The 12,157-nt window shown below is 47.4% G+C and overlaps 1 protein-coding gene across 2 annotated transcripts in view; it reads left to right on the top strand.

Moving 5' to 3' along the window:
• Positions 1–1,293: 1,293 nt before the first annotated feature.
• The window catches only part of OSBP2 (oxysterol binding protein 2), a gene marked incomplete at its 5' end in the record, with an annotated part of 139,546 nt that continues 128,682 nt past the window's right edge, over positions 1,294–12,157 (top strand). For both annotated transcript variants that reach the window (XM_080931986.1, XM_080931985.1), the window contains one exon: positions 1,294–1,931. In XM_080931986.1, the coding sequence (XP_080788112.1) occupies positions 1,294–1,931 (638 nt within the window). The remainder of the gene's footprint in view (positions 1,932–12,157) is intronic.

Genomic DNA, 12,157 nt, shown 5'->3' with positions numbered 1-12,157 from the left:
GCCATTGCTCCTGCTCCAGGAGGGTCAGTCTATCTTGTGAAATTCCTGTTCCAGACTTGTAGTGACATTTCTTTGGGAAAGATCAGCAATTTTAAAGTCTTTCTTTTTTTGCCTAGAATTTTAAAAGTGAAATCTCTGGGCTATGGATGATGCCTCACATCTGGAATCCTAGAACTCTGGTGCTGAGAAACAAACATTTGGAGGTGGAGATCAGCCTGGTCTACATATCAAGACCCTGTTTCAACACACACACACTTTTTAAAGTAAGTGTGTGTGTGTGTGTGTGAATCTCCCTTATTCCTAGAAGCCCCAGTTTCTCTAGGATGAGGGGCCTTCCTTGTGGTGGGGTATGGGACAGCTGTTCTGTGTCCTGTGTCCTGCCCTACTCTTGTCAAACACTGAACTGTTAAGCCATTTGCCAGATAAGCTGTTCTCCCTGATTTGGGCCTTTGTACACACTGGTTTCTCCTTGAAGGTCTTCCTGTCCCTCTGACTCTGCAGACCTTGTCTCTACTGTGACTCTTGCTCAACTTTGGTAGAACTAATGACAGGCCCGTCATCTAAGGGAGCATGGCAATTTGTTCCAGGAGTCGAAACATGTCATTAAGAATTTATTAGTTAGCTTCCTTCCCTGAGGGCTGCACACACATCTGACACGTGCATGCACAGTGGCTGCTTCCCAAGCTTGTCAACCTTGTTCTCATCTCCTGCTCTGGTCGCTGACAAAAATGTACCACAGAGCTCTGTAGTTAATAACTCAGTGATGTTCACGGAGCATCTACTATGCCAAATGTGCCTCGTATCTTATTACACAGCCTTTGAATTATCTTCATTATACAGATGAGCCAAAGGAAGCTTGTGGCGTGGCTACAGTTTCAATAACTAGGAATTTGGCTTAGGCTGGATTTCCCCAGAAGATCGGACTCCCAGAGTTTGAGATTTGCTGTCTACAAACCACCCACTGCCCAGAGTAGTGTGGCGAATGCGCCCGCCTGGTCTTCATTCTGCATTGTTCTCCCAGCGCCTGGCACAGGAGGGACAACAGCCTGAAGCGTGAGGTGCCTTTCAAGTCGTCTGCCCAACTCTTAGCCCACGGTGTTCCACCTGAGCCAGAGTGGCGGAGGGACCCACTCGGACCCACTCGCGCCCCCATCTCTACCGCGCACGTGAGAGCCCCACCCATCCCGCCCACTCCTCCAACCCCGCCCGGCCCCGCCCTCCGAATAGGCTCCACCCACTCCCGCCCCGCCCCGCCCCCACTCCGCGCTCGGCCGCGCTCGGGTCCACGGCTCTATGGGGAAAGCGGCCGCTCTGAGCCGAGGCGGCGGCTGCGCTGGCCGCTCCCGCGGGCTCTCGTCGCTGTTCACGGTTGTGCCCTGCCTGTCCTGCCACACGGCGGCGCCGGGCATGAACTCGTCCACGTTTGGCTCAGGGCCGGCGGCGCCAAAGCCTCAGCCCCAGCCTCTGCAGGCACCAGAGCGGGAGTTGCTGTCGGAACAGGAGTGCCAGCTAATTTCTGTGCCAGCGTCGAGATCCGAACCTGGGTCCCAGACGACATCTGTGCCTCGGCCCTCTGGGGCTGGGCAAGAATCGGAACTACAGGACTTGTGGCCGGGACCAGAAGTGACCCCAAGAGTAGGGTCTGGGCCCATCACCAAAACTTCACCAGAGCTGCCAACCCCGCTGCGGTCAACAGCAGGGAGTTTGCCTGTCACCAAACTTGAGTCCAAGTCAGCGCCGAAGACCCCGTCTCTTCTGCGACCAGGACAGGCGAAGACTTCTTCCGGGAGTCCAGTATCAGGGACTGGTGTCCTCATGGTCTCACCACCTCTGGACAGCTACAAGGGCTGGCTCCTCAAGTGGACTAACTACCTGAAGGGCTACCAGCGCCGCTGGTTCGTGCTCGGCAATGGCCTGCTGTCCTACTACAGGTACGGAAGTACCGAGGTGGGATATCTGAGGTTGGAGGGTGGTGGTGATGGCTGGCCTCGACTGTGGGGTGTCACCACGACCGTTCTGAGATGTTTGCATGAACTTCTGTAGATGTTAATGTCTGGCACCTGCCAAGGGAAGATGTGACCTGTGGACATGGCCTCTGGCAAGCTCCAGTTTAAAAGGATGAGTAGGGAGATGGAATGGAGTAGGTGTTTAGTTCCCCTCCTGTTTTGGTAATTGGGGAGCCTGGGAGGACAGCCAAAGCCAGCCCTACGGAGTCCTTGCTGCGTCTGGTTCATTGTGTTCACAAGGGAGGCAGCTAGTGAACTCCACTCTTGGGAAGGGCTGCAGGTCTCTCTTCATGTGGTTACTCCGTTTGGTTCCTACCTTTGCTGACACCTGCTGGTTGCTAGGCCTTGGGCTGGGACTAGCCGACCCAGAGATAGATATAGCACACACAGTGTGTACCCTTTGGGACCCCCGAGTTGACATTTTGTGCAAAGCAGATAATGCTCTTCTGTAACCTTCCTCATTCCAGAAGCAGCGTGGGTTCAGCACGCTAATGCTGGATAGAGGGGGGAGCTAACTTCCCTTTCACGATAGCTGTTTCCTGGGAGTTTAAGCTTTGGGATCTCAGGTCGCTCTAGACAAGTGATTCCCAAGCTTAGTGGGGTTGCTGCAAGAATGTCCAGGCCTCCCACTGAATCCCTCTTGCCATAGGCCTGAGGAGAGCTCCTGAGAGATGGCTTTTCTAAAAGTTCCCGTGTGAGGACTGCCCAGGGTCACCCTTCAAGAAGGTTCTTCTTCACTGTTAGATTTCCCGCCATGCTGTTTGCCAAAGCTTGAGTTTCCTCTGCTAACAGTGCTTCAGGTTCTTCTGAGCCCTTTGGAGACAAGTTCAGAGGCTAAGTACGCTATGGCTGAGAATGCTTGTGCTGCGCTGGTTAAATGTGGCCCTTGCACCAAGCTGAGGGTCACCGACTGCATTTACTTTCTGGTGGAGGAGAAGCCAGAATGTGTGAGTGTGACCTGCTCTAGTAGTGTCTTGGTCACTCGGCTATAACCCGGAATACACTGTCCTTAGAGTTAGCTTGCCAAGCAAGACAGAGGGGGAGCCTTTCCAGACGGCAGTTTTAATCTTTACTAGCATCCGCTCCAGCTGTGCAATGACAAGGACCATTTTTGTGAATTGCTGAGTTTTTTTTTTTTTTTTTTTTTTAAATCTGGAGGCATGGGGGTGGGGCACACACAACGTCAATTGTGGTGACATACTTCATTTACTTCACTTCCTCCCTCTGGCCATGGTGTGAGGTAGATTCTGATGTCATTTTATTTTACAAGGGAGCACTCTGAGGCTTGAGAGGAGGAGAAAGCTTTGCCATCCTGTCACTTGCCCAGAGACTTTTTGCTCAAGGCCTGCAGCTCTTCAGTGATCTCCCCTCTAAAGAGCCAAGTCTTCCTTGAGCACTTAGAAAAATGTCAGTTTTGCAAAGAGTGTTCTGAAGCACGAGGTTGGACACCTGAGACTGAAGAGCCCGTTCCACGATTGTACCACTGCATAGACATCCTGGACTCCAGCCTCCAGTGTTGTCTGGGCTTAGTGGGAATGCTAAGCTGTGGAGGTCTAGATAGGCTTGCGGCCTCGCCTCACACTGGACTGTTGTGTTTGTATTAGAAGAGTAAAGATGTCTCATAGTCTCGATTCTCCTGATAACTGTATAGAGAACTGGCCTTTGAAGGTAATCTAAGGATGTAGAATCTCTAGGCCACTAAGAAAAAAAGTCCTTATCACCTGCTGACAAGATTGTAGAGATAAATTCTGGTTTGGAAGACGAAGAAGGGAAAAGTCTCTCTCTCTCTCTTTCTCTTGTGTGTATGTGTGCGAGTGTGCGTGCACATATGTGGGTGTAAGACCACTTCTGTTGTTTCGTTGGGATGTTTCCAGAGTCCACAGGGGCACAGTTGTTACTTGCCTTGGCCAATGGAATGAATGGTCCTGACACTTTTCCATCCCATGTTCTCAATTACATATAAAATCTGGGAAGGGGAAACTGAGGCTGGAAGAATGAGTTTTTGAAGCTTACCCAAGTGGCACCCTGCTCACAGTGTGTGTCCAGACTCAGCAGATGCCCCTTGGAGGAGCTGGGTCAGTCCCTTCTCTGCTTTGCTGTCTAGAATTTCCAGCTTCCTCCACAGCCTTTCTGCTCTGGTGTCCCTCCTGGTGCGTTCTCTCTGAGACAATCTCCCTTTGTAATCCAGGCTGACCTTGAAACTCATGACCCTTGTGCCTCTACCCAGTGCTGGAATCACAAGTTTGTGCCACTATCCCTGGCTTCCCATTCTCACTTCTGATCAAAACCCCCTTTTCTAGTCCAAGTGTGACCATTCGGCCACTGGGCCCAAGGCCCAAGCCCCTTGCAGTTCTGCGGCTCATGATCTTTACAGTAGCAGGACAACTTTTGGCTGCTCCGCTGTAGCCAGTGTTGTGTATGTGTGTGTGTGTCCTTAGCCTTCTTCACAATGCTGTATTTCTGTTTGTATTCAGTAGCCACTGTCTCAGGATCTCAGTAGTTCTTCATAGGCCAGGATCACAGTGTCTGAACCAACTCTGAGAAAAGACAAGCCTTTCTCTTACGGAGAATCTCTTTCCCTTAGGGCTGTGAGGGGCAAGGTCCCCTGTCCGGGTGAAAAAAGAAACAGAGCATTTCGGGCTGGAGAGATGGCTCAGTGGTTAAGATCACTTACTGCTCTTCCAGAGGTCCAAGTTCAATTCCCAGCAACCACTATAATTATTATATAACCATTATAGCAATCCATCTATAATGGAACCTGATGCTTTCTTCTGGTGTGTCTGAAGACAGCTACACTGTACTCACATACATTAAATAAACTAATTAAGAAAATAAACAGCATTTCTCTTACAAGTTTCTCTTGGGTATGGAGGTCCGTTCCTTACTCCCAGTATCTGGGAGGCAGAGGCAGGCAAATTTTTGTGAGTTCAAGGCCAATCTGATCTATGTAGCAAGTTCCAGGCCAGCCAGGGCTACATCAGAAGAATAGAATCGCATAAAACATTTAAAACTTTTAAGTAGGTAAGGATGAGCGGTAGGAGAAAACATGGGATCATCTTTTTCTTTCTTTTGAAAAACAGAAGTATGTTACCAAGACACAAGGTTTACAGAAATGTATTTCCAGACAAGCTGTACAGCATGGTTGTAAGGAATGTTTGTTTGAAGTCAGGAAATGAACCCTTGGTGTCAAACCACGTTAGTTGTGAGGTTGTGATTTTTAACATTCTTGTTATGGTTCAGACAGTTGAGCTTATTCATATATACATCTAAATGAAGATGGGCCAGGCTAAAGAACATATTCTAAAGAACTAATTAGCTGTGGCTTATTTATTTAGCTATTGGGTGAAGGGGAATGCATGCCAAGCCTGACACCCACGTGGAAGTCAGACAGTGACTTTGGGGATTCAGTTCTCTCCTTCCACGGTGTGGTTTCACCCACTTGACCTAGGTCACCAGGCTTAGCAGCAGGTCCCTTTACCAACTCAATCACGTCTGGTCCTGTTCAGCTGCTTCTAAAATAATTATATTTTAGATTAACTTAAGGTGCCTTTGGAGGTCAGAAGAGGACACTGGATCTCCTGGAACAGGAGTTACAGATGGTTGTGAACCATATGAGGGTATTGGGACTCGAACCCAGGCCTTCTGCAAGAGCTGTAGCTATGCTCCTAACACTGCCGTGAGATCCACATATAAAAGGAAAGGGGAAACATGCCATGAGTTTAAAGTGAAACCAGTCTCTCTCTAAAAATGTGAAATATAAATACCTGAAATCCTTCAGCTGACCTTGACAACTACCTTTATTCTTAGTCTGTGATACCTAAATCACGATGCAGAAACAAACCGGAGTGGATGCCATTGCTTTACAAGCAGTGAATCAGAACAAGACAGATTTGCTCACATGCACTTCATCACCAAAGGACTGTAGATGCCTGGTCTTTTATTTTGAACCGTTTCTAAGACAGTATTTATCAAATGCAAACAAAAAAGAAGGCAGTCTTGGCAGAGCAGACGTGGCACACGCTTGGTCAGACTGATTCACGTACGACTCATGGTGTGGAGCCCACTCCTGCTTCTACTGTGTGGCGTTGTTGGTCTTCACAGATCTGCTAATTAATCATCTGGATTCAGAACACGTAACAAAGGGATCCACAGCAGAACTTGTGTAGATCTTCAGGGTTGGGAATCATGTATCTTTTAAAACATCTAAATATATTCTTCCTTAATTTAACTAAATTAGTCTGCTAGTCTGTGACACAGTCTTACCTACACTTCGGTCATAAAGCCAGCACAGCTGTTTGACAAAGACCCAGCAGAGCTGAGCCACATGATGCTTTTCTGGTCATGGTGTCTTTCATTTTTGGTCTCAATCTCCATGTTCTGCATGCTTTGGGAGCTTTTGATATTTGTACAACTTGGGGATATTGGATTGATGGGAAATTTCTTATGAATCATTTATTCCTTCTCCCAGGAGTACTTCTTTTAAGCTTCCCCAGGAAAGTCCTGAGCAAACGACCCCTCTGGCTTTTAGGGAGTAATGTTATCTAGCCCTACTTGAAGGTCTTCCTTAGGCCCTGTAGGTTGTATCTGAAAGATGTCAGAGATCCCCTTGTAAGGCTCCGACTCCAAGATACTGTACTTACTCAGGAACAAGAGAATCAGAACAAAGTAAACTTTAAAAGGTAAACAGGATTTGGTGGGCTACAGAAGTTGGCAGCAGATCTGATTAAAAGCCTCTTACTGTTCACTCAGGCAATGGCGCGGCATATAAGATTGGGGTCCCGCATATGGTATGCCCCTTGGTGAAAAGACAGCAACGAAGTTACATCAGCTGGAACTACCTTTGCCCTACACAGGGGCTTATACTGATGGACAAAGAATGGTGTGGATCAATGGGAAAAATAAAAAAGGAATAAAGTTAGAAAAGTTAGTGCATCCAGGGTCACTGTGGTGCCATATGACCAAGGAACAAAGAATACCGAGGTTAAACACATAAATGAATTCTACAAAGGTATAAACATTTATTATGCCAAAAAATGGAATAAGAACTGCAGCAGCTTTGTCCTGAAGATTTTTCTTGGGCCTAATGACAATTAGCACTCTGACCACTAAAGGTTGATAATTCATTGCTTGGCTCATGACAATCAGCCCAGACTGGCTTGGAGATTTTCTTTCTGTCTAGTACCCTTGAATCCACAAAAGCTACCAGCCTCAGAACGGGCTGTCATGCTTTGGCAAAGTATGCTGATAGATTCTTAAAACTTGGGCTGTGGGGTTGACGATGGCAAAAGATTGTAGATGATAAATGTGCTCTGTCATTGTGTTTATCAATGATGACTAAACTTATGACCAAGAGGACATATAACATGTGTCTAGGGATAAAACTGATGTGATCTATGTTTTGGAACAACCCGAGTCTATCCCTGCCTACTGAGTTCTGTTTAAATAAAGAAACACTCTGACTGCCAGTCAGCCAAGCTTCAAGATTCCCCCGACTCCCATGCCTGACTCATTCCTCCCTCTGTGACTTCTTATCTCTTCTGTGGGTCCTGATCATGGTTGGCTCTGGGCCCTGCAAATATGTGGTCACAAAATATATTGCAGGTGCCACCACTGAGCATTCTGGAAGGAAGAGCTCAACTTCAAAAGTCTCTGCCCCAAAGAGGGAATCTTGGGGACCAGCAATGACAACATGGAAATATGGGGACTGCTCTCACTGGGCTTGGCTTTAATGCCAGGGACTGGTTCCAACAAGAAATATCAGCTTTTCCCTTGGGCCTGTGAGGCAGTCTAGTCATTCCATCAGCCTGGTTTTGTTGTTGTTGTTGTTGTTTTGTTTTGTTTTACCTCACAGTGCCAAGGTCAACAGATGGGCACAGTGACATTTCTGTTAGCAGGAGTTAAAGGATGCTGCTTACAAATTCTGTCACGTGGAAGTGGCATTTCTGGGAGGTATGGGTCACTGTGCACAGTTTTACTTCTTTCCAACGATGTGGTAAGATAGAAGATGGAAGATGAGAAATCTTCCATTGCCCAACACCCCAATTATGTATCTGTTCAGATGCCACCCAGGAATACGGTTTCACATGCTAGTTTGTTGTCACTGTTGCTGGTTCCCATTGTGAGTGTTTTGTTCCTACTTCTTGTCTCACAGAGAACATTTAATGAAATGAAATTAGTGAAGAATTCATAAGTGATACATAATTTTCAAAGGTATTTGTCCCAGCAAGTCATAATAGAGAAATAAAATTACCATCATGACCTTTCTCATATTCACAAAATTGATGAAGCGAGGCAGAATCCTGTGTTGTGTGACAGTTGCTTGTTTGTCCCCATAGGTGACATATGTTCCTCAGGGCACAGTTTTAGACAGAAACATTTTTAAATGTATTCATTGCCCATTCTGGTCTACCCTCAGAAATGGCTAAGTTGACAAGAAAGACCTCAAAGCATTAGACCAGTGTTTCTCAGCCTGTGAGTTGTGCCTACCAGATGTTTATATTGCGATTCATAACAGAAGCAAAATTACATTTGTAAAGTAGCAACACACAATTTTATGGTTGGGGGTCACCACATGAGGAACTGTATTAAAGGGTCTCAGCATTAGGAAGATTAAGAAGCACTTACTGGTATAGATCTTGGAGAAAAAAAGGTGGTGTCCAAGTGAGAATACAATCGATTCTCTGGCTGAAGACCATTGCATATTTGATGAGCTGGACCTACTTCAGAGTGGGGCCAAGTAACAAAATGGTTCAGTATGCATGGTAGACCCCCAGTGAGTTCAGCTTTCCAGAGCCAACTCCTTGGAGGCTGGGCCCCAAGAAAAGAGTATCATTTTTGATATGAAAGATGGAGAGCCAGAAACCTGTCCACAGCGAAGCACTTCTGGAATTGTGGAGCTTACATGTCTGTGGGTTAAGGCACTGAGACCCCCTCAGGAGGTAGCCCCGTCATGTTGGATTTGATTGGAACAGGTTTGAAAATGCTCAGAGTTTCGTGTGTTAAGAGGCTGAGAAGGAATGCATGGACATGTGTGCGTGCGTGTGACAGTGATGACATGTGCGTGTTTGTTTGAGGTGTTTTGGGTAACATTTAACATAAGGCTGCTGCAGAGAGTGATAAACGGACAGGGAGGGTTTCGGAGGTGTGCTGTGCATGCCAACATTTTGAACAAGTTCTGGTGACAGGAACTGTAATTTTCTCCATGAAACCTCCTCTGAACTTCCCTCTTTCCATGAATAGCTGAAAACCTGAGTCATGTGTTGCCTCCTCCTTCCGCCCTCCTCCCTCCATACCAGATGGAATGAATTTCCAAGCCTGTGTGTCTCTCCTGTAGTCTCTGACTCCACCCGGATACCTCATTGTGGCTTTAGTCTGCTTTCTGTTTAACTAGCACCCTGGCTTTCCTGTCCTGGTCACTGCCTCCCTGAGAGTTCCCCTGACCCAGTGGCCCTGGGGCTGTATAAGGAAGCACATCCCATCATGGCTTCTGATAACACCAAGGAATGAGCCTTCATCCTCTAAGAACTTACAGGGCATGTCCGAGGACATCTCCAAGATAACTCTGTCACAAGAACACGGTGACCGAGATTGGCATCTTTCTAACCTGTGCTTGGCCACTGTAATTGTATCTCTAGCTTGCTTAGTCTGTGAGTGGCTGCGGATGGATGATGGGTTTTTCAAAAGGCAAGTGTTATTTCTTAAGACTTGTTTCCTATGTCAGAAGCTTGTTTATTGAAATACGATTGGGCAGAATCAGTGGAGAATGCAGGCTTCAGCCAGGAGTGCTGGAAAGTGACAAGAGATATGGATACAGTTTGTCAGCAGGCTTAAACCGGTTGTAGGGGGTGACTGGGTGAACAGATAGCTGATTTTTGTGGCCTATTGTTTTAAAGATTATTTTATTTCTCTCTCTCTCTCTCTCTCTCTCTCTCTCTCTCTCTGTGTGTGTGTGTGTGTGTGTACTCATGGAGGCCAGAAGAGGTGTCATATCCCCTAGAGCTGAAGTTACAGACAAATATGAGCCAGATGTGGGTGCTGGAAACTGAACTCTGGTCCTCTGCAAGAGTAGCAAGTGCTCTTAACTATGGAGCCCTCTCTCCAGTCCCTGGGCCATTGGTATTTCTGCAGAGCTTTGCATGCTTGTGTGTATGTAGCCTGTATGCATGGGGTGACTTGTCATTTTATGACGCTGTCCATGAATAAAGGAATAAAATGCAAAATAAAAGGTTATAAAAGGATGTTTATCGTTTAGTTTAGTTCTCGAAACCAGCTTTGGGCTTGTTTGCTTCTTTGCTTCCCACGTGCTACATATGTAAGGCCCCGTGGGAAGCAGACCACAGGCAGAGATGCGGCCTCTACCCTACGTTCCTCCTAGAACAGGGCCTTCCCTTCATCTGTGAGATCGTCTGTAAGGTGCATGGCTTTGCCTTCCCTGCACACAGGAGGAAGTGCAGGCTCAGGAGCAGTACCAGGATTCAACTCTGAAGTTGTCTCCCCTGCGCCCATCCTCACTGGGCTCTTGGGTCCAAGCCTAGCCCTAGGTGAGCACTTAGTAAGACACAGTGTGAATGGGGTGAAGTCCAGGGAGCACACAACTGTGGTTCAGGCTTCTGCAGACTCACTGGTATCACACAAGACACAGCCACGCGTGACATAGTGCCACCACAGGAGCTCCTTTCTCAGCCCAAGGTCTGTGCCATGGGTTGCTCATATTCAAGCCCTGTCTTGCATCCTTCAGCAAGGCTCCTTGTCCTAAAATTTTCATAAACTCCCCAAGCATCATGGCCAACTGGAGGCCCAGTGATCAAAGACATGAGCGCATAGGGGTGCATTTCTCATCACCACACCAACTTTGTAGGGTCCACACATGGTCTGCCTAGTCTGTATCTCTGTCTGCCACTCTTCCTACAGCAACAAAACAGAACAAAAACAAAGCAAAACAGCAGCAACAACAACAACCAAGGAAGGATAAGAAGGAGAGACGACGGGGAGGGAAGAGGCAGTAGAGAATGAGTAGAGAGTGAGGTGCTAGGTTGTTTATCTCACGTGGAAAAACAGCAGGGAAAACGGGCTGGAAACTGACAGCCCAGAGCCAAACAGGCAGTTAGACCAGGAGTGCTGATTCACAGAGCAGGTGTCACCACAGAGATGTGGCTTTAGAAGTCTGAGGTCACGCTGGGTCTTTTTCTTTCATATGCAGCATCTCCCCATGTCTCCATTAAACTATTTTTTTCCTTGCAAATTCTGATCATTTAGCAATGCTTTGCTCCTCCTAGATCATCATCCTGGGCCACGCCTCTGCACATTTCACATCGATTTGACTCCTACCATTTGACTGCATTCTTGGCCCACTGCCTGAAACCAAATAGGAGCAGATGGGCCTTGCAGAGCTGGCAGGGGACACTGCCTGCCACACTGTATTGTCCTCTGATGGAACCGTGGGCACTGCTCTGATATGGGCTGAGGCTTTTCTGAGTTCATCAGATACACACAGCACTGGCCTGTGGCAGCTGTCCCCCTCCAACCCTGCCTCCTATCCCCTCCATAGCCAGGTGGCCTTTAATAATTCTCCTAGAACTTCACACCAGCCATTGCCTAGGATTGAGGGGGCTCAGTACTTGATACCAAAATCTTGGCCTGGCAATAACACCAAGGTCACCTGGGTGTTCCTGGGTTGGATCTACCCGGCTCCTTAGCAATGAGCTGGAGGAATCGTGTCTGGATGTCATTCCAAGCAGTGGCATTTGGCCATGCACAAGTTAGCAAGGTGTGGGTTTCCTCCCTCACACCAGAGCAGAGGCTGTGTCTTTACCATAGGGTCCTCTGGGATGTCTAGAACATCATAGACTCAAATGTCAGAGGAGTGTTTTATAGAGAACACATTTCATGAGCTAGTGGTGTAACTTAGCAACAGTGTACGTGCTTAGCATCTGTGATGCCCTGGGTTCAATCTCCCGAGTAAAAAAGCAATCAAGCAAGGAAAAAAGTGCTTTGTGATATTCAACTCTTCTCTGGTATAAAGACCCAACACTTGAGGCTGAGGAGATAGGGCTCAATCAGTTAAGTGCTTTTTGATTCCCCAGAATTCCCATTTTAAAAAATCTGGGCATGGCGACACAGGTTTGTGATTCTAGAACTAGGTGGAGAGACAC

Source organism: Micromys minutus, assembly GCF_963924665.1.
Source record: "Micromys minutus genome assembly, chromosome: 1".
NCBI lineage: Eukaryota > Metazoa > Chordata > Mammalia > Rodentia > Muridae > Micromys > Micromys minutus.
Note: the sequence above shows the minus strand (reverse complement) of the source record. Positions and strands in the feature narration are given on the sequence as shown.